The following is a 25751-nucleotide window of genomic DNA, read 5'->3' as shown; positions in this document are numbered from 1 at the left end:
TTTACATATGAATTGAAAAATAAATGAATATATATTTATTAGTAACATTTATGTTTATACGCTGGAATCATGCTTAATGTGAATTAACTAGAGTCTTACTCTAATTATCAGTTCTAACATGCTCTGAACAGCGAGTAAATGTGTAGTTCATGGAAAATGGCTGAAAGAGAAGCCTTCCAAAGGTGGGGGGCAGCGGATAAGGTGGGGGATACCTGCTCTTCTTGGACTGCACACACTGTCCAATTAGTGGAAGCGGCCAAGCAATGGATGAGGAAAAGGTAAGACATAAACTCGGTTGGGCATGCCAGAGTGTGTGAGAGTGAGTGAGCTGGCTGCATTCGAGCGCAGTACATAAGGCTACTCCGAAATCTACTCCGAAAAGCAGCAGAAAACTTGTTCTGACACCGCAAATGCATGGAAAAGTTTTTAGGAAAGAGGAAACTATGTATTTATTTTGTTTAACAATGATTTCAATATTTCCCATTTAAAATGGAAATGCATAGGCATACATTCATAGTCAAAAGCTAAATATTTTTTAATGCTATTTTATGTTAAAAGTATGAGCACCCACAGGCTAAAGATAAAAGCCCACCTCAACAGTCGAAAATAATAGTGCAAAACCCTTTATTAGCCAAACAGTAAGCGTATCAAAAGCACCATGAAAACAAACCAATCCCATAAATACCCAACAGAAATAGGCGAAAAAATTGCGACAAATAAGTATAATTAAATGCAGTCGACGCTATGACGAAATTCGTGAGGTTGCGCAAATAATCGAGCAATACAATCGATTACACCGAAAATGCCGGGCAGAGTTTTTCCATTTCCGCCATTTCTTATTGGGCCATGCTGGCTATATACCGCACACACACATACAGACGCGCACGTACACTCACTTCAAAGCGCAACACACACGAAACGATCACGAAGTGACAGAGAGAACGAACGATCAGCGCGCCATAGAGCGGTGCTCTTTTGGCGCACGCAATTGCAAGGCTGGAGACAGGCTATAGCTCCACCCCACTCGCACACACACACCAACGGGCGGCGGCGGTCGTGGCCGCAGTCGTGTGTGCGATCCGAAGACGAAGACCGACGATGCGATCGGGATCGGATCGGATCGGGGATCTCGGGTCGCTGCTGACAAACGCAGAGTCGGACGAAAGAACGCACCGTGTGTTTCAGTTAAGCGTTGGCACTGAACCGGGCAACAATCTTCACTCCTCCGCTCGAAAACGCCGCGATCTACCGATCTATAACTAGCCATCTATAACTAGAGCGAGCCGAGTGTGTTCCATCGAAACAGCCGCATTTACAATACAACATATATCACATACATATATGTACTTATATGCGTTGAAAACTTACAAGTTCTTGTTGTGTCCCATGATTGCCGTGTGATCTAGCGGAATTAATCGCACAAATATGAGCAGCAATATCGGCATACGCATGCTAATGATGATTATGCCTCATTTATAGTGCGCTAATTGAACGCGAAATTGCTCGATACATTCAATATAACCAAACCAAACCAAACCATTCGCAAACAAACAACAACTCCAGTGTGTCAGTGAGAGTGCCAGTGTGTGTGCCGTCGAACAGATAAACCCGATCTGCAATCAGCAATAATGGATATCAGCTATATCTTCGTAATCTGCCTGATGGCCCTGTGCAGCGGCGGCAACAGTCTCAGCCAAGTCGAGGGCAAACAGAAATCCGGAAGGGGCCGGGGCTCCATGTGGTGGTAAGTTCATCGAATATTTTCCCTTCCATTAAATTGGGCAATTAGCGAGCGATCGAAAATGAAATCAGCAAACACCAGCCGGGGAAAAATTGAAAAGCAGAAGTCAACGAACAACAACAGGGCACGCGCCCAAATATTTCGGGAAACATTTCCCACAGCAACAAACCCACAAACAAACCAAATTAAAAAAAAAAAGTTTAAAGGTCTTGTGCGTCACGCATCAAATGCGGAAGCCACAAAATGCACACACACTAAAAACTGAAAAAAAACAAAGCTTCGACTTCTTCCCAACTTCGTTCATCTTCTCGCCAGATGAAAGCAATTAAAAATTCTAAGCGCGCATTCAACTTTTACTTTGTGTGTGTGTGACACAGTTTTAGATATGAATGGGCTTTTGGGTGAATGGCAGGGGGGCAATAAAGACTCGATAAGGAAGTCCAGACTTGGGGATCTACCGCGGCGATGCAACTACAGTTATTAAATCAAGTTCGTTGCCTAAGTCTTTCGTTTGGTGTGTGGAAAAATTATTGATATAAATTGGCTGATTAAACTTGATTTTTCTTTCGCTTAATATAAATAATTCATTAGGGTTTTTTGACATTTTGGCTGAACCGCAATCGTAAATGTTTAAAGTCAAATATTTAGGCACTAACTGATATTTGTCATTGCTATTATTACCCAGCTCCCACAGATTCTCTGGGCTTTGATGAGTTGTTTGTTTGACTTTTATCATGTGCAAAACTTCAGCTAAGCCTTAATAACTTTTTATAACGGCATAAATTTCGACCTGAACAATAAAAATCAACACAAATACATAAAAGCACAACGCACAAATTGCGGCTGCGACTTCGGATTGCCGTCGCATAAATCTCCGTTCGGGGCATCGATTTAATCCGCCTGGGAATTGAAATCGATTGGCAATCGCTGACCCGCTGATCGCCACAGATGTTACACTTTCGATCAAGTTTTTATTTTATTTTATTTACGTACTTTTATTAATTTTCGTTGCATTGCGCAACGTTCTGTTCCCACCGCAATCAGCATTCAATTGAATTGGCAATTAATTTGCATTCTCCGCTGCCTGTCAATAAACATTTGTTTATGCTTGTTTATTGTTTGTTATGTGAATAAATAAATGTATATATACACGTTGTTGCTAATGAAGCGCGGAAAAAATATAATAAAGATCAACAATTGAAACAAGAAAATAAAGTATGACAGGTCAGAGAGAAGAAAAGCGTTAGCCGACAGGTGTTTGCAAATATTTGTCCATCCCCGTGTGAGTGTACCTAATTTATATACATATGTATGTCTGGGTTTGTGTGTGGTTTATGCATGAGTAACGCCGGCAATTGACGTATACCGCCCAGAAACAACAACTAAACGCAATGGAAAAGACACAGAAAAGCCGCAAATGAAAAACCGAAAAAAAAGATACGCACTGCCAAAAGAAAAACAGCTCGATCTCAAGTCAAGTGGAAAGACACAAAAGCCGCTGGAAAATATTACAAAAAAAAATGTGTTCAGCTGGTGAAAATCCTTGTCCCCTTTATTCTCGTTCTCATAATTAGGCGAAAAACTCAGCCAAGCATTTAATAGTTTTGACAACCGCCCTTCGAAGATTGCTCTATTAACTTTCGGTTTTCTGGTTCATTTTCTTTCAGGGGCATTGCCAAGGTCGGCGAACCCAACAACATTACGCCCATCATGTACATGGATCCCGCCATCCACTCCACGTTGAGAAGGAAACAGCGACGCCTGGTCAGGGACAATCCCGGTGTACTGGGTGCCCTGGTCAAGGGCGCCAACTTGGCCATAAGCGAGTGCCAGCACCAGTTCAGGAATCGTCGCTGGAACTGCTCGACGAGAAACTTCTCGAGGGGCAAGAATCTATTCGGCAAAATCGTTGATCGAGGTGAGCAAACAATATGACTTAATTTAATCAGTGCCGCAGTACTTGCAACTCACTTAAGACTCCTTTTACCCTGGGAAATATGATCCATCGATCTATTCTGAGCAACGCCTACTAGCGAACTACTAGAAAACGAGGCTACCACACAAATTGCTTGCATAACCCAGCTCGAGAATCCAGTTTTTCCCTTTGACTGGCCCTTTATTTATGTTATGAAATGTCACTCCCCTGGACATCTTCAGTATACATACGTATGTGGCGCTTGTTTGTTATTGTAATACGATCTGAGCACTTGGCAGCATGTATATATTTTGTATATGGGTTGACTACCCTTTTGAAGGGGCCACTTTCCCCTGGACGGACAAGCGGATCGGATCGGCTTGGGTCGGAGGAACAAAGAGTTGGCTCTGTGCTCGCTGCACTTGCTCCACTTGCGTTTTGGTTTCAGCGTGTTTATGCTAATGAGCACAAGTTGGCAGCACCACTGGAACCACTGCACCACCACTGAGCCACTGTTGTCACTCACTCAGCCATTCAAATCAATCAAACGTGCTTGTCTTCTGGGAGTTTAGTTCGCCTGCTGCGCCAGCAAAATCCCAAGAGAACGAAACGGCCAGTTTTTCTTCATATCAATGTAAACAAAAGTCGCGCATGCGCAGTTTTTGTCCTAGCGCGTTTTTAGCTGGAAATCCATACGACTCCCGCCCCCGCCTGCTGTTTTATTAGCTACTGTTTTGTCCTGCTTCCTGAGATCCTGCAACTGAAATTGAAACTACCTGATGTCCGTATATATATATATATACATATATAGTGGGCGTGGCAAGCGTCGCGTGGCTTCGATACTCCGATTCCGCTGCGTCCGTCTGTCAACGGCAGCTGACTTTTATAGCCAGGCTCTTGACCTTATCAAGTTATTTTGACTCTGCGCCAACATCCTTTTTATGAGCTCTCGACATTTTATGGATTACTTAAAAAGAAAAGGGAAATTATTGCCCTGGTGACAGCTTTTTATCGCAGCACTTTCATCGCTTTCCACAATCAAATTTCATTTTTAATGTATTTGCCGTAACGTGCCCTTGGCCCTAATTAACACCTAGAGCGCACCATTAACACTTGGGGCTCGGAGCTGAGTCAGTGGCTTCCAAACTGCTGGAAACTGAAAGAAGTAGTAGTAACCCTGCCAGCGGGGCACACCGAAATGCCCATCTTGACTGGGTTCCTTCCTTCTTATATTTTTTTCTATCGTTTTAAGTCCTAGGGCTGGCCTAACTTGTTTTCTAATTGGTGACACCTTGTCAATTTGCCACGCCACACGCTTTAACAGGCAGTCTCTATTAGTGAATATTCGTTGGGTTCCTCGTACAGATCCCTTTTTTGGCAATCATCATCGGTTCGTGACGAAGCCGCTCCGGGTGTCGTCCCTGCGTTCCAGTGTCTCTCCATGATGTGCCTATGTATATTCCTGTGGGTTTTATATCAAGAGGTCTAAACTATTCCGGGAACTGCTGACGCTGCTGTCACTAAGCAGCTTAACCCCGAGCTGAGCTGTACTCCCGGTTTTTGGTTCTTGGCTGCGAGACTGAGGATCAGCAAGGCATCCTGGTTCTGATTTTCGTCCTTCTCGTCCTGCTCTCAATTTCAATCAGCTCGCGCCACGCCCACTCACAGCGGAAATCCGTTTGTGGCAATTATATAAATCAGAAAAAAAAAAGGTATCGCATTACATGCGGAAATTTATTTCTTGGTTGCTCCATTTCCATGGCACACCCCTTCTTTGCCTAATTGCTCAGGGGTGCACCACCCTCGCTTTTTATTTTATATATTTCGTTTATATTTCGTATTTATTATCTTTTGTTCGCTATTTACGCACAAAACGAGGAAAGCAAAGCCACAAAGGGAGAGTACGAAATGCAAACAACATTTCGCTTCCAAAAGGTAACGCGAATTCTTGCTAAGCTAATCACCAGAAAAAGAAGAAAACCAAAAAAACAAAGTCACCAATGACTGTGTCACGCCCCTGAGTCCGCTCCTCCGCCCCCTGCACCCCGATCCCACCTCGCACCCCCCGTCCCTGTGATTCCCATACCGTTTGCGCATGCGCCGCCGTCTTATCGCGACCCAAAAGATCTTGCACATATTTACACACAATTTACCTGTGTGTGCGCCTTCAATTTCGTTACATACGTGAAATAATTTGAGGAAAAACGAGAATACGAAACCACCAACGACAAACAAACAAACATTAACCGGGAATTGGTGGCTCACTGCGGTATAGTTTCGAAAAAAAAAAAGAAATAAACCAAATTATTTCGTGGTCGAATTCCAGGAAATCGAAATCAAAAGCGGCGAAATTCCTAACACCAAGCGGAAGTTGTTTTCCGTGATACGGCGAGCGCTAGAATGTGTCAATCGTCAAGTGCAGACTAGTCAATCACAGATACGTCAATCGACACCTCAACGAAAATAAGTTAGGCCGCGATTAGGGGTTTCTAAAATGTCTAAAGGGTTTGGTCCTTTTAAATGCCAAATGTTACTTACTCACATAGAAGCGGGAATAAGAGTTTTTCATTTAATAATAAATAATACATTTGAAGTACCTTACACGCTGCAAAGCGCAACTGGAAATGCCAAACAAGGTTGACAAGACTACACTCAGGAATTTTCAGCTACCTGACCGTCGGGTCCATCCCTATATACTCGTACATCATATCATATCTTGAGCTATGAACCGAGGCGAAACCACTTGAAAAATTATCTGCAACATGTAAATTCAATTTTCATTGTTCTTTATCTGTGATGGTCTTCTGAGAGCGACTCGGGGCAGAAACCGAAACAGAAACGGAGGCAGTTACTAAAAATAAAAAAATAAATGTTAAGAGCACAAGGGAGGGGGAAGGGAAGAGGGGGGGGGGGGGAACTGTCCACTCAAAATGGATTGTGCCGAGATGGGCGCAAAGTGTTAAGTTGGAATTTATAGTTGAGCGTTTAATCTGTGTCAGGTTTTGGTGCGCTCATCTCTCTTTTCCACCGTGCCATCGTGGCATTGATAACTTGAAGTGTCATAATTGACCAGGCTTTGGAAGACAAGTGCCATTACTCATAACGAAAATTTTCAACTCTTGCCCACGACGTCTCCGGCCATCACTTCACTTGGCCGAGATTGAGATCTTGTCTTGGTCGCGGTATTGGGATTGGGATTGGTATTGGTATTGCTCTGCGGTGGAAGTCCAAGTGGAACACCCAGAAGGCGAAAATAATGACTGCACGGCGAAGAAATCTCATGAAATCAATCAGCTTTAAAATACTCCTTAAAAGCGGGCCCAAATTATAACTAAATTAAATGAACTATAATATGAACAATTTAATAAATATTTTATTTTTCATAATTTCAGGCTGCCGCGAGACGAGCTTCATTTACGCCATCACCAGCGCGGCGGTGACCCACTCAATTGCCAGGGCCTGCAGCGAAGGATCGATAGAGTCCTGCACGTGCGACTACAGCCACCAGTCGAGATCCCCGCAAGCCAACCACCAGGCGGGCAGTGTGGCCGGCGTCCGGGATTGGGAGTGGGGCGGCTGCTCGGACAACATTGGATTCGGGTTCAAGTTCTCCCGGGAATTCGTCGATACCGGCGAGCGAGGTCGCAATCTGCGCGAGAAGATGAATCTGCACAACAACGAGGCGGGTCGAGCGGTAAGTTCAGCTATCCAACATAAATACACTGAAAAAACGTTTATAAATAGAGTCTATACAAATATGGTATTTTATGGCTCTATTTTATATACCTTTTTTGCTCAGTGCACCTCGTAATAAGTAGTTCAATTGTTCGGCTTAAGCCTGGCTGGGCGATTTACGACTGGAGCGCTAATAAAAACCAGCGTCGACAATTTCCGTCCCCACAATTAATTGGAGCTGAACGCCAATTGGCCTAGCTTGTAGAGATTAGCGCCCTCTCTTTCGCTGCCCCTGCAGCTGTCTCTTTCATCCGCCAATGTGGGGGGATTTCTGCACTCGTTTGCGCTTGTGTCGCTCGTATATTAACTCGTTGACAGCTTCCAGTTCCCCTCCACATGCAAGAAAATAGTAGGACTCTAGTTTTGGTGCCACTGTACAGTGGTCGCAAATTGGGAAATTTTGGTAAAAACAGAAATGTAAAGATATTTCTACATATCACCAATGTTTGAGTTTTAATGGCAGGATCAATGTTAGTTTTTAGCCTAATCCCATGTACGTTTTTTTGGCATAATCAAACCACTGTGCACCGCCAGTCCTGCTGTCCATTTTAGTGGGGCGTAGAAAGTAGCACACTGCGCCAACATCCACTGCATCCAGCTAGAGTCGACCGATCCCAACGGATCCGGGCCTAGTCCTCCGACTTTTTGGGATGGGGGGGCAGGAGGCAGGGGGCAGGGCCCACCGCCTGTGTTATTATTTTATTACTTGTTATGGGCCGCAGCTCCGTAATCATTGCGATCAGCGATGATGATGATCATCATCGGGCTGCTAACCGAACTAACTGAAGGCCCCCAACTGCGTTGATTTCTTACTTTTGGTCCGCGCGCACAACAATTACAACCAGCAACTTCGGGGGGGACATGCAACAAGCGCGCACACACACAGCAAGTTGCAACAACATTTATTGATTTTTAATAACTGCAACAACGTGGCAGGCGGGCCGCCAATCTTCCAACCAGCCAGTAAGCCATCCAGCCATCCAGCCATTCAGCCAGCAAAACGGCAAAAACAAGAGGCCAAGAAAAAAAACAGCAAAATAATTAAGTGAAAAACATATTGCGAGTCGTTCGATTCGCAAGAAGCCTAATAAAGTCATACTAATGAACAATCTCTCCCCGCTTCTTTTTTCCGATCTGCAGCACGTCCAGGCGGAGATGCGACAGGAGTGCAAATGCCATGGCATGTCCGGCTCGTGTACAGTGAAGACCTGCTGGATGCGACTGGCCAACTTCCGTGTGATTGGCGACAATCTGAAGGCCCGCTTCGATGGTGCCACCCGCGTGCAAGTGACCAACAGCCTACGGGCCACCAACGCTCTGGCCCCAGTTAGCCCCAATGCAGCCGGCTCCAATTCCGTGGGCTCCAACGGCCTGATTATCCCCCAGTCTGGTCTGGTCTACGGCGAGGAGGAGGAGCGCATGCTGAACGATCATATCCCGGACATCCTGCTGGAGAACAGCCACCCGATCAGCAAGATCCACCATCCGAACATGCCGTCGCCCAACAGTTTGCCCCAGGCTGGCCAAAGAGGCGGACGCAATGGACGTCGTCAGGGACGCAAGCACAATAGGTAAGGATCACCAGTCCCAACTTTATTATTAGATAGTCTCATTATATAATCAATGTTCATTTATAATATTCCCTGAAATTACATGCTTACTCATTACCTTCTTGTGTTGTTCCTTGCAGATATCACTTCCAACTGAATCCGCACAATCCCGAGCACAAGCCACCCGGCTCGAAGGACCTCGTCTATTTGGAGCCCTCGCCGAGCTTCTGCGAGAAGAACCTGCGGCATGGCATCCTGGGCACCCATGGGCGCCAGTGCAACGAGACCTCGCTGGGCGTCGACGGCTGTGGGCTGATGTGCTGTGGGCGTGGCTATCGGCGGGACGAGGTCGTGGTGGTGGAGCGCTGCGCCTGCACCTTCCACTGGTGCTGCGAGGTCAAGTGCAAGCTGTGTCGGACCAAGAAGGTCATCTACACGTGTCTGTAAGGACACTGTCCACCTCCAACCCACCACCCCTCCCCCTCTGAAGTCCCCCCTCTTCGTTCTTTGTATGTGTTATGTATTTTGTCTACGCTTAGCCTTTGTTATTAGCACCTTAAGAGCCTAGACTATAGCCTAGTTAAAGATACGACTAGCCGACTAGCCCCTGAAATGTACCATCTGAAATCCTTTTTAGCACTCACTTTTTTTTTAGCAGTATTACGTATTACACGAGGAATATTAACGAATAGATTTTAAGAAGAAGTGAGGAATAAAACATGTGTTTGCCCAGTTTTTAGTCATGTAAGCCCGCTCTCCCAATCGAAGCAAAATATTTTGTAAATTACAAAGCCCCCCTCCCCCAATTTTTGTACCCTTAGTTAATAGCCATCGATTTAATTAAATTTAGTGTAGCTTAAAGTTTTCGAAGCGCGTCCCCTTTCTGCTGAGTTCCCCTCCCCATGCTGTCGTTTAAAATCTTTTTAAATCATTGAAAACAAGACTGAAAATTCAAAAAGCGCGCAGCTCCTTTCTACTCTCTAGCGAGCACTGCTTGAACTGCTTGCACACTGCTTTGGCCAGGACCAAAACGTGTGCGAAGTGGGCAGGATAATAGTTCGAGAAAATCGGTAACCAGGGCTGGAAAACATTTGGAATGCAACAAACTACAAATTCCACTACAGTTTTTCCACTTCCATGGTCATACAAAACAAATAATTATCTTTTGTGTACATAAATAAGCTTAAATTAACTTTTAGTTTTAGTTTAAATTCATACCAACCCCACGAACACAACGTACGTACAGAAAAAGATTTTAGTTGCTTGGAATTTATGAAATTTTGCACACGAAATATTTTTTTTTGTAAACGCATTTAACTTAAAAATCCCCACCCTCCATAGGTATTACTAACTAATTAAATGCACTTAGCTGGCTAGTTAAACTAAGTATATAAATAGCTCGATATGAATATAATATTTAATTAATTTATACTAGCTCATAGACATTCAATTTTGTAAAGTATTAATGCGAAGGAAAACAAGAAGCAAAAAAGCGAGCAGAAAAATGCGAATGCAATCGAAAACAAATCAATAAAAACAAAAAAAAAAACACACACAAAACGACAATGAGTAAAAAAATTACAAAAAATCAAAAGCCAAGTGGAATTCATTTGTATGGACTTTGTTGTTGCTGGCGCAATTATTTGGCTCATGTGTGGGGCAATTAGCCGGGCGGCAGGTGGAGTATGCGGGGGCAGGGGCAGGGGCAGGGGCACGGGTCAGGGTCGCCGATCTGCTCTGAGGCATTTCAATATTTGATTTAAGCCAGCTCACTGTGGCGGTGGCTGTGGCAGTGGCAGTGGCAGTTTCCCAAGCGCATTTTTTGCTCTTGCAGCAACTGTCAACCTGGGCAGCTACAGAAAGCAGAAACAACTGCTGCAACAAGCAGCGACAGTTGCATCTTTTGTATATCGTCGGCAAAAGTCGGCGGATAAACCCCCCCCAGTACCGGCACTCCCCCCTTCGCCGCTCATGCCAGCTGACAATGCGAACGACAATTCCGCGCTGTCAGCGACCAGCCATCGAATGCGGCTTTCAAGTTTTAGCGACTCAGGATTGAGGATGTGGCTGTGACTGTGACTGTGGATGTGGATGTGGATGTGGCTATGCCTGTGGATGTGGATGTTTATGTGGACGCGGATGAGGTTCAGGTTCAGCTTGAGGTTGTGGCAGATCTTCGGCGCTGGACGATCGCGACATGCAATTGCCGGACCAACTATGCAACCTGACATCCGACAGATCTAGACGAGAGCAGGCGGTGGAGATAAACCTTAGCCTGGATGAGGCTCACATTGATCCTGATTTCAGCTACTGATCTTCAGATGAAGATGGACCTGTAGCTGGAGCTGGAACTGCAGCTGGAGCTGGCGACCCTGGCTAGATAAGCACACTCTCGCCGGAACAACAAAAAAAAAGTGATCGTGCTACATGTGTCCACTGTGCTTGACAGTTTTCGTTTCGTCTTTTCTTTTTCATACGGGTGGGAAAACAATTTTTCGTCCAGTAAGCGGGATTCCAGCGAGATGTTTGATTAGCCGTTGATCTCTCAGAGACCTTGAGCTGAGTGATCCTTATCTAATTGCCAGCCATTACCAACACTATTTTAGGTGCTAAGTTCTTTAACTTTGCACTACTGAAACACGTATTATAACATATCATCAAATTCCAAGATCGATTTCTTCCTCTGACATCATTTGGTTTCCATGTACCTCAAGCCATTCCCATTCCCATTATGTCACTTGTAATTAGAGAATGTCTTCCAAATGGCCGGCAAATGATTCACAATCTGTTGACTTTAGCGATGCACGGAGAAATCAGTTATTTCTTACTTGGCCCATATTTTTATTGTAGATATACAAAATGTCTGTCTATGTTAATATATTATTTTAGAAATATACATATGCCTTAGTAACATTAAAAGGATTCCGTTTATGATTGAACAGCATCGATAAGTTTTTCTCAGTGCCGCCCCGAGATGGTCTTTGCCAGCCTATTGGGTCTATTGAATCTATTGGCATTATTGGGCATCTCATAACCCCTCGGGGCACACAGTACGCCCAGTTAGAGATTGATGTGCCATTGTTGTTATTTAGTTGGCACCGCGAGGCGACAATTGTTGTCTCCAATGAGTCGTTGTCCTGGTGTGTTGTCGCTGTCTGGTCCGCTGGTCCGAGGAGACATTGCTCCTAATCAATAAAACTAACGAGCGGATTAAGATTATGTTGGCATGGAGTGCTGTTGCAGTTATTGTGGCTATTGCCACTCCGTCCGCCGAGGCGAGAGACCAAAAGCGGCGCACGCTCCTCCCAAAAATGGTCAGGCGGCCTAATGAATTGCGAGTCGCCAGCGTCGTCCACTTTGAGCAGCCTGTGCAGCATACAAAATTGAAAAAAAAAATCTGTAAATAAGTGGAAGTAACAGAGTGAAACCTAAAGTACCCTAGAATAATTAGAATGAAGCATTTTATTTAATAAAGTTTTTATAAATATTTTAAACACCAACCTCCAACGCTTTATCTCCAATCGTATAACAAAAACCTAATTCAAAATTTCTCTAAACATAACACAAAAGTATCAGAAGCTAAACTTTACATTTTGAAAGGTTTTGGTTATAAATTTTTGCATTAAATAATTTCTACATCTAAAGCATATGAAACTTGTATTTATTTTGTAACTATAACATTAGTATTATGAGCTCAGAAGCAAGTTGCAATATTATGAGCTCAACTGTTGGCCCAAAGTGTCATACCCACTGGAAGAGTCCGATGAAAAGAAATGAAGGAAAGAAGATCGGCCCACAGGAAAAAAAGAGCGGATCGGGATCCCCATGTCGGTCATCGTCATCTTCCTCCGCTGGCTCGTCAATCGCTCGGTGGTTCGATAAGCGGATCGATGGATCGGTGGATCGGTGGATCGATGGTTTGCCAGTGCGCATGAGCGTTGGATGCATCGACTGTTTGGTCCGCTGATGTGGATGTGGATGTGGATGTGACAATGACAGTTGTTGTTCGTCATGTTTGGAGCATGTAGTGCCCCAAAAGCCCCTCGTTGCCCCCGCATGCCTTGCTCCTCTTTTGTGTTGTAATTGCAGACGCCACACGTTTCGCGCGCTGTTTGATTTGGAAATTGCAACAGATCGGCTCGGAATGGGCAATATATATGGCGATGGGGGCATCTCATTGACTTGGCATTCCCGGCACGCGCACTTCTTGGCATGACAAGACTTTCAAGCCTCCACTCCGCCACTCCGCCACCCCCTTCCCCCCTGCCCATGGCTTATTCACTCTTTCGGCCCTTTTGGCCACAATGAAAATTTCGACTCAAGCGAAGTGTGTGTGTGTGCGTTAATTAAGTGGCAATTGTTGCGAGGCGTGAGAATTTGGCGGATTAGGCAAAGAAATGTAAGTGACCTACGGCAGACAGCACTTGGTTTTTGGTTGGAGTTCCAGCGGTGTTCTCCCATTTGGGGCAAGAGTCTCCCTATATGGCATCGCAACTTGGGAGATCTCTGCTTCAAAGGCATTTACTATTGAGCTTTAATACTACGTTTAAGGAGGGTTTTTAAGTAGTCAAATTAATCTGTTTCCTATATATAAGATTATTTAAAAGACAATCCTCTATATGATCCACCATGCCATTGATTTGTATGCCCTAACCAGGACTAAATCGCTGGCCTAGTGCCTATGGCTATCAATCATCGAGTTGCGGCCTGTTAACATGGGCGACAAGTTCTGCGATTGCCGCAACCAGGAAGCAATGACCAAGCAACAAAGTGGAGACCAACAGACCACCAGAGGAGCAACTGGCCACTGGTAATGCCCTCTGAGACCGACTAGACCAGACTCCCGACCATGTAATTAACAGCACGCAAAAAGTGTTTGCGATGCGTTTATGGAGTATGGATGGTGCTGGGATTCCGCTGGAGGCAGCTATTGGATATGGGTGTCCCATTGGCCGAAGGCGACACGCATGTAAACATTGCCATTTTTGGCTAAAGACGCGACAGCTGCTCTGGACTTCGGGACTGCACTGCACATCACCCTTTCTGCATCGCAGTACACTGAGAAATATTTAAAAAAAGTTATTATTGTGTAATTTGGTTAAGAAATGTTTTCTTTGCTTACGTTAAATTGAGAACAATAAGCCCATATTAAATAGCCAGGAAACAGAAGTGTCTTCAACATATCGATTGAATATTTATATGATTCATAATTATTCAAAGAGAGAGGCTCTTTTTCTCTCCGTGCAGTCCATTCCATTCCCATCTGGGTGGCCAACTTGGCAAAGACGATCTGAAGATCGTAATTGAGTTACAAAAAGGTCAATCGAACCACCGGGCGATGTGGAGTGTCAGTGCTCGAGTTTAATTTATTTTATAATTACACGCACTTTATGCCTAATTAGTTTTGTTTTTCTGCACCCCTCCGTTAACCCTTCCCTACCCATCCCCCTCCCCATCCAGTTGCCTGTCTGTCGGATCGGGGCCACAAAAAAGTTTCCCATCATTTGGCTTCCATTATGCAGCGTTCGCGGCCACCGAATTCCAAAGGTGCGCGCGAATGGGCGTCAGGTTTGCACAAACACACACATGTGATGTGATGTGTACATGGATGTGAGGCTCGAACAAAGGAGCAAGGTCAGGTGTGGAGCAGAGCGGAGGGGGCGGGGGGAGGTGGTGCGCCTGGGTGCCCACTACGATTCCCAGTCAACGGATGCGAGCACATTCAGGTCGAGACCCTGCACTGCGCAAAAATATTCGTTAAATTAGCAAAGAAGGTAATTCAAATGCGCTTATAAGTGCATAGGTATTAAGGATATATTGCTATAAAATATTATATTTTTTAAAGCTTATTAATTTGCTAAGATAGATAGTAGATATTACTATATTATATTTTGGTTATATTTCTGTGCGCTTATTAATTTACTTAAATAGATAGAAGATATTACTATATAAAATCTAAACATCTAACTATAACATAGGACTTAAGCTCTAGCGACATTAATTAATCCGTACTTTTTACCAAAGGAATAGGTTACTTTTCACAGTGTAAGTGCGCGCTGAGGATCGGGGCAAGGAAGTCCAGGGAGGAGAACCACCGACTGGAGCGATCATCTCATCGGGGCGCTTTTGTGGCCGTCTTCATCGACATGAACGCACTCCTTTGTTTGCCTGGGCCCTTTAGCCTGACCCTTGTGCCCGATCCCGATCCCGTTCCCGTTCCCGATCCCAGATCCCATCCAAAACCCACCCGATCCAAGTCGAGCCGATCCGAGATCCGAAAAAGAGAGTGAGTTGGTGTGCGCCAACTTTGTTTAACTTTGCCTTGGCTTATTGTTTGTTGTTCTTTTTCCACATTGCCTGCCCTCGTTGTTTTTGTTGGCCGAGCTGTTCCTGTTGTTGGTTTTTTAAGGATGCCCTTGCCGAAATTGCAGAGGAAGCCCTCGGGCATTTCGATTTCCATGCGGCTTTGGTGACGCCAGGATCTCAGGTAATTGGTGCTGCGATGTGGCAAAGTACTAAGGTTTTATTTATCAGTATACATAGTTTAAGATGAAATAAATAAATGACTGAGGTAATTGTAAAAAAAATTGTTATCTATCATTCTTCATTCACTTTTCTGTAATCTTCATTATAAAAAGGGTACCCACAAGTGGCTTTTGCCCAGGTGAGGCCACATTTTTGTTGGGTGCGATTTGATAATACTTATAAAGCGCAGGGCTGGACATCCTTACCACCAATTATCCGAAGATGAAAGGAACTCTTACGCCGGAGACACACCCTCTCAGCTCAGCTCAGCTCAGCTCAACTCAACTCAACTGATCTCACAACCACTTGACTACAGGAAGTTTCACATATCTGCGGCAACAAAAGATCTTCGCTTGACCAAAACGCAGGCATATCGAAATGTTTGCCGTATAACTAACATACATATATAAATACGATCCATCTCGGGACTTCCTTTTTGCCGCAGCACTTGAGACACTTTTTTGTTGCACTTGTTGTGTTCGCGAAGAAGACTGAACTTGGTGCGGCATCTTCGCCGTGCACCTTGATTGTGAGAAAGATAACAACAACAAGAGACAGCGGGACATGAATATAACTATGCACGGAGAGAAACATATACCTATATATAAGACTAACCTGTGAAGTAATTCTACTCTAAATACTTCTGATCATGGCTTACTTTTATATTAGTACCTCGAAGTATATTTATACATGTTGCGAAATCGCAGTTTTATGCCTAAAATATCTAAGCTACTACAAGATTTCTCCCTGTGTAGCAGGCAAACAATGAGAAGGCCGCAGGAATTCCTCAACTGAGATTAAGGAGGGGCGCAAAGTGGAGGCAGGGACCTCGAACAGGTGCTGAGCAAATGGCGAACTATGCCACAAGGTATTGGGGCAATTAGTGCCCAACTAATTGATTTAAGGCATTTCCTCTCTGTCTCCATGGAAAAAGCGAAGATCTGTGGATGTTGGCGATACGTCCAGTCCACCAGCAGTTCCAGTCGCCTGCAAGCTGGCGATTTCCGCATGAGACCAAAGTCGTCTTCTTGTCTCCGATGGAACGTCTTTGGCTGGAATCTTTGGCATTTTGGACATCGCTTTATCGCTATCCTGGTACTGGTGCTGATGCTGGTGCTGGCAGCCCCGCCTGCCCTGTAAATAGTACTCCTCCCTTTCACCTGGGAGGCAATTAAAAGCTACTCCGCACTGATTGCAACAATTTCTGCTTAAATAAATGGAACGAACAGCGCTCGACAACAGGCATATCTCTAAGCTAGAGCTCCTGGACCCGCCTGGTCCGTTGCTGGAACCGAATCTGGATCTCATCCTGCGGCTCGATCTCCATTTCCATGGCCTCGCACTGAAAGTATTTAGTTTCAATTTGTTGCTTTGTTACTGCGTGTTCTGAGATTTTTCATCTCTGTGTGCTCTTTGTCGTCGATTCGGTAATAACGATGATAGCGTGATTAAGAAAAGTATCTCAATGGCATGAAAACTTTTCATTAGGTGAGCGAATAATTTTGGTTATTAAAAATGACTCTGGAAATTATAAGAAAGTAGCTAAGGAATTTATTACAATTTATTTTAAAATACTTTTTTGTACTAATCAGAGGATTAGTAGATACAGATCTACCATTGTTTAATTACCTTTATTGCCTTTTAACACATCCTTAATTGGGCCTTAGGACCTCGTGAAATTTAGCTGTTGACTATTTCTATTCTCGTGTCACGCTTTCTTCTCTGACCTTGGGGAGAACCTGCTCCAACTATCGAACCCCCCATCCCCCTTTTGGCAACCCACAACGCTGATTAATTTTTGCGCTATTTACACGCTCGTTGGCCCGTTGTGCTCGAGTGCAGCAGTTGCTTTTTAGCTGCAGCTTTAATTTTGTAAAATTAGTCACGCGATTTTTATGTACTCGCCAAACGGGAGGAGCAGCGATATTGGAGGAGCAGCAGCAGCAAGAGGAGCAGCAGGAGGAGGAGCAAGAGGAGCAGGAGGAGCAGGATGGTCGGCAGTGGAGCGGTGGCTGGCTAACTAGTCGAGCTCCAGTCAGATGACAAATGATTTTATTAGCTTAGTTGAGTTAATCAATGTTGATGGTATTTATTAATTATGTTGTGGGCCTGTGTGTTGGCTGCCCGGACTCGGACTCGAACTCGAACTCGGTTATTCGATCTCACATGTCGATCGATGGGAGGAAGGAAGTGGCCGACGACATGCAGCTATGTTAGTGGCGGTGCTCCAATCTGGTTTTTTTCTTCTTTTCTAGGGAGGGAGGCTCTGGAGGAAGACCCCATCTCCATCCCGAGATACCGAGATGCCGCGATCCCGGGGATCGGCCTCTGCAAATATTGGAGGCGCAGCGAATCCGTATGCCAAATTCAAGGCAAAGTCAAATTACACGCGCCGGGCAAATTGAGTTCAATAATAAGCATGAAGCCAGATACAAGACTGGACCTCAGTCATCGTCACGAAACGTCTTCATTCGCCTTGGTCGCGGGAAAGGGATGGCCACAGGTACACTGAGCGAAAAATGCGCACTCACATAAATGCAAACATTTTATCTTTGATTTTTAAGTTAATTGCATGCTATAAGTATATTTCAAAGTAGAAAAGAATATTCTACAAAGAGTATACTATATTGTCATGTTTCTATTTTATCATAATATAGTATTTGTGTTTCTTTCAGCGCATGGAGCCAGGAGAGACCTCCGGATGCGCCTGGCACTTCTCTTATAGCTTAAGCGACTGCACCCGATAGTAGTCATCAAAATACACAGACAGACAGTCGAAGCAGCAGATATCCAAAGTGCCCGGGGCCAAAGGGATGGCTCTGAATGTGAGCCTCGCACTGAAATGGACTGGCCTGGATCGGACTGGAGTGGACGGAACTGGACTGGACGGATTTAACTCCCAGGTAGTCACGGCCAGTCACGGGTGGGCGCATATGCAAAAGCTCAGCGCCTCGGACTTTCAGATCCACCAGCGGTCCAGGCTCCCTCGCCATGGCAATTTAACACACTTTGGCGCGTGAATTAGGGCCAATTTGGGAATTAAGTAATCTGGCTCTGGGTTTTGGATACTGGACAACATCAGTTGGCGTTGCGTGCTGAGCTGGCCGATGGTTTATTAGTGACACTTTGCCGATCATGGATATATATTATCTCGCCTATTTGATCTTGCTCATTTGAAATGTATTAATGATTGACCTTATTAAGATCTTGTGTTTAGCTAAGCTATAGTATGTGCATATATCCTGGCAAATGCAGCAATTATTATTAACACGACATATCAATTTAAGCCCACACTGTCACTTTATCGATGTGTCAGCAACTTCCTGTTACCAAAGACACTACTTTTATGTCAAGGCTGTGGCCCAAAATGACTTCATCGCATGTCCAGCGATTGACAAAGTGCAACAAGGGCGAAAATCGATAGCCGCAAAAAATTAAGATTCTGTTAATGAGAAATGTCGGTTGTCGGTTTTGGTTGGCTTTTCTCCTGCTGCCTGCGAAAATTGAAGCTGAAGTTGATGGCTGTCAGGCTAAAGCTCATTTCGCTAATCGCATCAATAAAGCTTATCAAGCTCAACCAGCAGCCAGGCGATCGAGGGGCAAATTAAATGTCCCCAAATCTCTAGAAGTCGGCGACGCTGTCGTCGCGAAATGCGAAATGCGCTTAAGCGTGTTGATCGATAAATTGGCACAGATCGGGCGGAGAGATCCCCACGATCCGATCGCTGGCATCCAATTCGATCGGATCCTCGACTCCAGACAAAACGCACACAAAACGCGAATGAAGTCATCTCGCCAAAGTCGCTTTGTCAACCGATTTCGCGTGTAGTTCGAGGCCTAAGCTGACAGTGGATCGCCCTAGCCGCAGGCCCAGTTTAGGGTTCCTCGATCCCGATACCGATCCCGATCCCGATCCTGATTCAGATCCAGAATCGGGTCCAGACCCTTTATTTTCTGTCGCTCACACGGCCGCCGACAGCTGAGCGACATTAATGCCTCCTGGCAGTCGCCCTGCACAAATTAGCAAAAATGTCCAACTGCCGGTTTTGATACTCCGAACTTAGTCCTATATATTATATATACCTCTTCTTCAAAGGGAGTGTTGAAATACTGAAAGGGTCTTGAGCAACAATTATATCTAAGCTCTGATAATTTAAATAACATTTAATATATACTGAATTGATTAATACTTATACAAAATAAAACAAAAGTAAATATAACAATTTTTAACTACTCGTATATCTATCTACGTATTTTAATACTTTTAGGTTTGTTCTCATGACTATTTTATGGACTTATAACTTAGCAGCTAAGTCGATTCTATAACCCAAAAAAAGAACATTTATTTTAAGCTTGAAATGTATTATAACTCTAAGGGTATATTCCACTTCGATCAGCACTGATGAGTTTTTTGTTCATTTCATTGTCATGATATTTTTGGGAACTTTGATGGCTTATCTGCGGACGATCGCTTATGATCGCGCTTATGTTTCTATGATTCAGCAGCCAAATTGGTAGCCATTCATCCACATTCAGCCATCCGCATTCATTGAGGCATTCAGTGGTGCTTTTCCATCCATTCGGCCAGCCCTCAAATTGCTTTGATTTCTTTCAGCTTTTTGTCTGCGCTTTTATTTTTGTTTGGTTTGCGGTTAGTCCGCATCATAATATTTTTGCGCATGGCAGATCTAATCTTTGTCCGAATAAAAAACTGATAATAAAAAAGGGTTCCGGAGCGCGCGCATTTTTCGACATTTTTATGGGGAAATTATTGTAACCCAATCCGGTTTTGGGCGCACCACAAAAACCTCGCATTGCATTTTGTCCTAACGTTGACATCTTGCGGTCAGCACTGCTCTCAATATCGCACCCATCACTCCAAATTCGCACTGACAAATGCATTTGGCATGGCGATCGGATAGAAAGGTATTGCGACAGGAGCTATGGGAGGTTCTTCTCGATTCGGATGTTCAAGAGATGTATGTAGATTATATAAAGAGATGGTTTAATGAAGATTCCAAAGGCTATGGTATAAGGTATATATTTCTTATAATATTCATTTTGATTCTATCGGATTTTTGTATATTTCATATGAATCTTTTATGCATGGTTTGTATACCAACTAGTCCTATGTCACGTTTCTTTTCATATCCATGATATTTCTCATCTTATCAATACACATGTTCCTCCATCAAGATCGATTCTCCTATCTCTTCAATGATTTTTCTTCTGATGCGTCACAGAATCAGTAGCTGAGTCACTGCGATTCAGTTTCAGGAATTCACGAAATTCATTTTATAGTTGCCCCACGTGCCCTTGAATTTCTCAGAGTCTGACTAATACTTCCTTCCGCTGGAAGAACTCGCCGCCGAGCCCCATGAGTCCACAATTCACAGCTGTAACTAATTGGTGCTCAGGGGGGAAGGTGGGGGGTCTGGGGATCGCCCAGTTTGGGGATACTTATTTCAGGTAATACGGAGCTGGTAGCACACGCTTCCAAAGCGGCATTCAAAAAGGCCGCAAACACATGTAAAACTCAAATGGCAACATGCCACACGCACCGTGCGATGAAGTTGGACTTGGACTGAAGAATGGGTGGGGGGGTTCTGGGGATCCGAAGATCTGGGGGTCTGGGGATCCGGTGAACTGGGGGGCAGCTGCGAAGGAGCGTTGCCAAAAAAGGCAAAAGACCGACAAACGATGAAGCGAACTCAGACCGCAAAGCCGCAACAGAAGCTCGAACAAATATATATATATTCTGTTTTTATTTATTTTTTGGTAATAGTTTGTTGTTGGCATTGCCTGGGCTTTCTGCTATTGTTGCCGGGCTCTCTGCTATCTGCTATCTGCTCTCTGCTGGCTGACGTTTAGTCATAAAATATTCCATTTTATTTCGTATCTTGTATCTGTTTTTTTCAGACCGCTGTATGCGAAACAATTTCTCACACAACCTTCAATTTGCCGAGCGCTCGAGCATGGATATTTTGTTTCCGGAGCACACCTTGCGTGTGGTCTCTTAATTTGCCCCCGATGCCCCAGCGATTGGATCCCGAAACTCGTCGAATCTCGAATCGGTGAATCAAATGAAACTCAATTAAGCCGCCTCCGTTAGACAAAACGCCGCGTGTCAAAACAATCGTTTTTTCTCCCAGCGAACCTTTTGCCTGGGAAGAGCGATGCACTTACAAAAATAAGTTGAGCTTCCTCAATAACATAGTCAATTGGAAAAAAGAAGGGGTAAACTAAATGGAATAACGAAAAAATAAAATAAAGTATTTTAAAGGATGTAAATACCTTAGAGGAATGCTATTTTGAAAGCAATTGAAACACATTAGATGCTTGGCAATTTCTCTGGGTGTAGAAACTTTGCCTATGAGGCGGCGTCCATTTTCATTTCCATTTCGTTTTCGATTTCAGCAGGGCTAGAGAGCAAGTTGGCCCGACTGTGGGGCCTTTGATGTCATAATTCATGTATATTAACTCATAAATAAGCGAATGCAACTTTATGCCACAGTTCACCCCGAACTGGGACTCCTTGTTCGCTGTCGTCCAGCCATTTGCGTTTTTGTCTGCAACTCCGTCTGCGTTTCTGCTTTTTCCGTCTTTGCGTCTGGCGATCGGCGGGAGTCAAATCGTTTCTGGCTCTTCTAGCCGGGCTTTTGGTATTTAGTGCACTTAATCTACGCCAAAAGTACCAACTAAGCGAGATAAATAGCTGCAAAATAAACTAAGTCAGTGCAATGGAGCGCCATTCCGCATGGCATTGCATTGGGATGGCTTTCTGGTTCGGTCTCGATTTGGAATGAGGTTTGGTTTTGGTTTTGGTTTTTGGATTGGGGATTGGAATTGCGAGATTGGGGTATTCCTGTGTCCAGTGTGCGGTGTACAGTGAAAATGGCTATAAAATCGGCACGACTTTTCAATAAATGTTGACAACACAGCGAGCCACAACGCAATGCACCAAGTTTTATGATATCCTGAAGGAAGTGAAATATGATATTATGAATCGCCCGCTCAGACAGTTGGGACAGTTTTCTGTTTATTTTGTTTTTTTTTTTTCTGTTTGCTCCATCTTTTCCCCATCTAGATGCAGTCCAGTTGAGTGGAGGAGTTGCTGGAGATGGAGTAAGAGTCGGAGTTGGAGTTGGAGTTGGAGTCGGAGGTACTTGAACCCCCTTTTATCTTGTGGTTGTGGAAACCTGTTGTCGCCGATGTTGTGTATTATGAGTTTGCGGTTTGTCATGTTAAAGTTAAATGCATGCAGCACATGCCCTGCATTCAGCACTGAGTGCCATTGACAGCCAACAAAAACAACAACAAAAAATATACAAAATTAAATAACAACAAAAAAAGAAAAACAAAAACAACGACGACAAGTTGATGTCGCTGGCCCAAGGCAGCGCTTTTGTGCCCAGGTGAAGCACTTTCTGCTGCTTCTGCTTAATCAGGTTAAAAATTGTTGAGTAATTACCGATGTAACCAAATCTCTAAAACATAGTAAACGAAGGGTTGACATGCGAAATGCGATCCCTCCGATGAGATTTTTAGGATAGAAAAGTCAGCTTCGCTTAGGATTTACTGTATCGAATAACCCACTACTTCGTTACGTCGTTTATAAATGCGTTTCATAAATCAAATGCTTTGAAAACACAAAAAATATTGTTCAAACTTTATGAATACCAAACAAAAGATCTGACAATCTCAATTAGTTCGAAACTGTGCTGCGAAAATATTTCACAAGTCAAGTTAGCATGAAATAATGAAGAGAAAAGAATCTTCTTTATCCAGAAGAACCCACGAAAAAAAATTACCAAAACAATAAATTCCAGCAAAATCATAAAAATAAACCTTCTGTTAACCCTGACTTTCTCCTGGAAACAACAGTTTTTACGGGCAACGCTCATTAGTGTGAGTGAATCACGGGATCTCTCTACAATTCGTTCAACACTGCGTATGAGCAATATGCGAGTATATTTAGTTTACCAATATAGCTAAACACGCGTCCGCCATTAACTCACATGGCGCATACGCAATATACGCAAGGAGAAACATACAAGTGCGTTCAATTATATGCAGATAGGTATATAAAGTAAATGTGTTAACAATTACGAAGCGAAAAAAAATTGCTATACATTTCTGGGGGTTTTTCCACATCATTTTTTTTTGTTCGTTCAATCGAAATCCAATTGGCCGTGCAACAAGGCTGAGACCACGAGCGCCAATAAATTTGCATTTTAATGAACTTCGGTGCATAAATATTAAAATAAATTTCGGCATTGGCCTAACCAAACTAACTAAACAGGCAAACTAATGCTACCTAAACAAATCGTTAACAATAATTATAATTGCCCATTTTGTCGATCATAACTTGTTGGCGCGTCGGACAGGAAGAGCTCTGGATATCTGGATATCTGGTCGAGACCAAGGAAATTAATGGGCTGCCGAAACACAAACCGAGCTACACCAATTGGCGTCGAATAGAAAAATCGGGAAATAGCCCAAATCAGACACCCTGTAATATGGAAACTTTTCATTGAGGCGAATCTATAAAGCTCTATTCTGTTATGTTTTATGTTATATAATTTATAGTTCATTTCTGCATGGATAACAATTATAGTTTGTAAGTGATTCCAAGTGAGAACTTTTAGCAAAAACAACATAAGACACTGTTACATTGGAAATATCCAAAATACCTTGAGTTTTTGACACCGACTGGGACATTTTAAGGTTGGCCTCTTTCCGTGACAGGTAAATTTTTATTAATTTAATGCTCATCGTCGCTGTGGTGGGTGCAAAAACGTAATTTGTTTTAATTTGCTTAATCGCTTAATCCGCAGCAGACGCAGCAGTTCGGGCCCTAAAAACCCGTTTTGGCCATTATACAAACCCATCCAAGATCCCTGGTGGTCCTGCGGCAAGGCTGCTCTTTGTTTTTGATCGGACCGCTCGGCATCAGCTCAACACTAAGGCCAATTTATGATGAGCTGCATGAGCCCTCGGATGTGGCTTAATTAAGCTTTGGCACTTATTTTTTCGGTAGGTGACCGGGAATGGGAATGGGAATGCGAATGGAAATGGAAATGTTCGAATTGGTGGGGCGATAGTGGCTTAATTTATGTCGGCCAGTAAAAATCATGTTGAAATCCATTTTCATAGAGTCTGAACTTGAGAACCGAGTGGCGGAATGTCTGCAGTGAGTGAACAGCTGACAAAATGGGCATAAATCTCTTTTAGTACTCGGCCGCTGCCGATGCTGACTGTCCGTTTCAACACGCCTGTCTCACACAGATACTCAGATACTTGGATGGCCAGATACCCAGATACCCAGATACTCAGATACGCGGACACACGGATACTTCTTCGGGGGCTGGATAGTAAATCAACTGAATCGCTCGTAAAAAGCCAAGCAGTTGACTCGAAATATATTATTTTTGTGGGCTCTTCTCGTGGCTTTGTGTGTGGATTTTTTAATTGTTTAAGCAACAATGGGTGGTAAAAATGGTAAATAAATAATAATAAAAGCTGAAAATAATTTATAAACTAAATCTGTTTGCTGTCGCTTTTGTTTTTTTTTTGGCTTTTATACATTTTGCGGTTATTTTTTTAATTTGTTGAACGGCGAAGAATCATTTCCTGTGGCCGCGCACTCAGCACTTTCTACGTTAATTACGACTAAAACCGAAAACTAAAGCAAGAAAAAAATCCAATTAAATTAATAAAATTTTATGATCGCCGTGTGTGTCGGCGCACATAATAAAAACAATTGAATTATGAAGAGAACATTGCGTAAAAATGAATTCGAGGCAGAGTATTAACATTTTTCTCTGTTTGTTTCTCGTTATTGCTGTTGTTGTGTGGCTACTTTGTTGTTCCGATTTTATGCGTTTTTAATTACAAGCCGAAAAACTCAGACACAGATACCTCAAATGAGCCAGTTCGAGAGGAAAACGAGAACAGAGAAAAGAAGAGAGTGTCGAGACTTTTTTGTTTAATAATTTTCGGTTTATCTCTCGGCATTATTAACAAGCTGAAATTAATTAATATTGCATAATTGCAGATTTACATTCAAAATGTATAATGAGAATGCTTTTAATACTACACTGCCTTAAAAAAACACACTGAGTGGTTAACAAAATAATATTTAACTAATTTAGTACACATTTAAAAGTCTTATATTTTTTTTAAGCCACTATCGTTAGCATTTCTTTCAATTATTCTTAAACTGCCTTCCCTTAGCTTTATTAGAAGTCCGCCCATCAAATTCGACATTCGGCCAGTTCTCTGT

At 43.5% G+C, this 25751-nt stretch overlaps 1 protein-coding gene and 1 long non-coding RNA gene across 2 annotated transcripts; both read left to right on the top strand.

Moving 5' to 3' along the window:
* The first annotated feature begins 1178 nt into the window (after positions 1-1178).
* On the top strand, positions 1179-10490 carry LOC6526961 (protein wingless). The gene is made up of 5 exons (XM_039370801.1): positions 1179-1744; positions 3409-3659; positions 7049-7350; positions 8532-8962; positions 9082-10490. Exons 1-5 carry the CDS (start codon positions 1629-1631, stop codon positions 9386-9388), a joined length of 1407 nt encoding a protein of 468 aa, XP_039226735.1. The 5' UTR covers positions 1179-1628; the 3' UTR covers positions 9389-10490.
* Positions 10491-18040: 7550 nt separating this feature from the next.
* On the top strand, positions 18041-18716 carry LOC120320582. Its single transcript, XR_005560113.2, has 2 exons — positions 18041-18083; positions 18142-18716. It is a non-coding gene; the product is annotated as an uncharacterized LOC120320582 (long non-coding RNA).
* The last annotated feature ends 7035 nt before the right edge of the window (positions 18717-25751 follow it).

This window comes from Drosophila yakuba, chromosome 2L (assembly GCF_016746365.2).
Source record: "Drosophila yakuba strain Tai18E2 chromosome 2L, Prin_Dyak_Tai18E2_2.1, whole genome shotgun sequence".
NCBI classification, from domain to species: Eukaryota; Metazoa; Arthropoda; class Insecta; order Diptera; family Drosophilidae; genus Drosophila; species Drosophila yakuba.
Note: the sequence above shows the minus strand (reverse complement) of the source record. Positions and strands in the feature narration are given on the sequence as shown.

Bases quoted from the DNA above. Each gene is read 5' to 3' on its own strand.
- LOC6526961 (XM_039370801.1), top strand. From the start codon at position 1,629: ATGGATATCAGCTATATCTTCGTAATCTGCCTGATGGCCCTGTGCAGC. The intron at 1,745-3,408 runs GTAAGTTCATCG...ATTTTCTTTCAG, and splicing joins GGCCGGGGCTCCATGTGGTG to GGGCATTGCCAAGGTCGGCG. The intron at 7,351-8,531 runs GTAAGTTCAGCT...TCCGATCTGCAG, and splicing joins ACAACGAGGCGGGTCGAGCG to CACGTCCAGGCGGAGATGCG.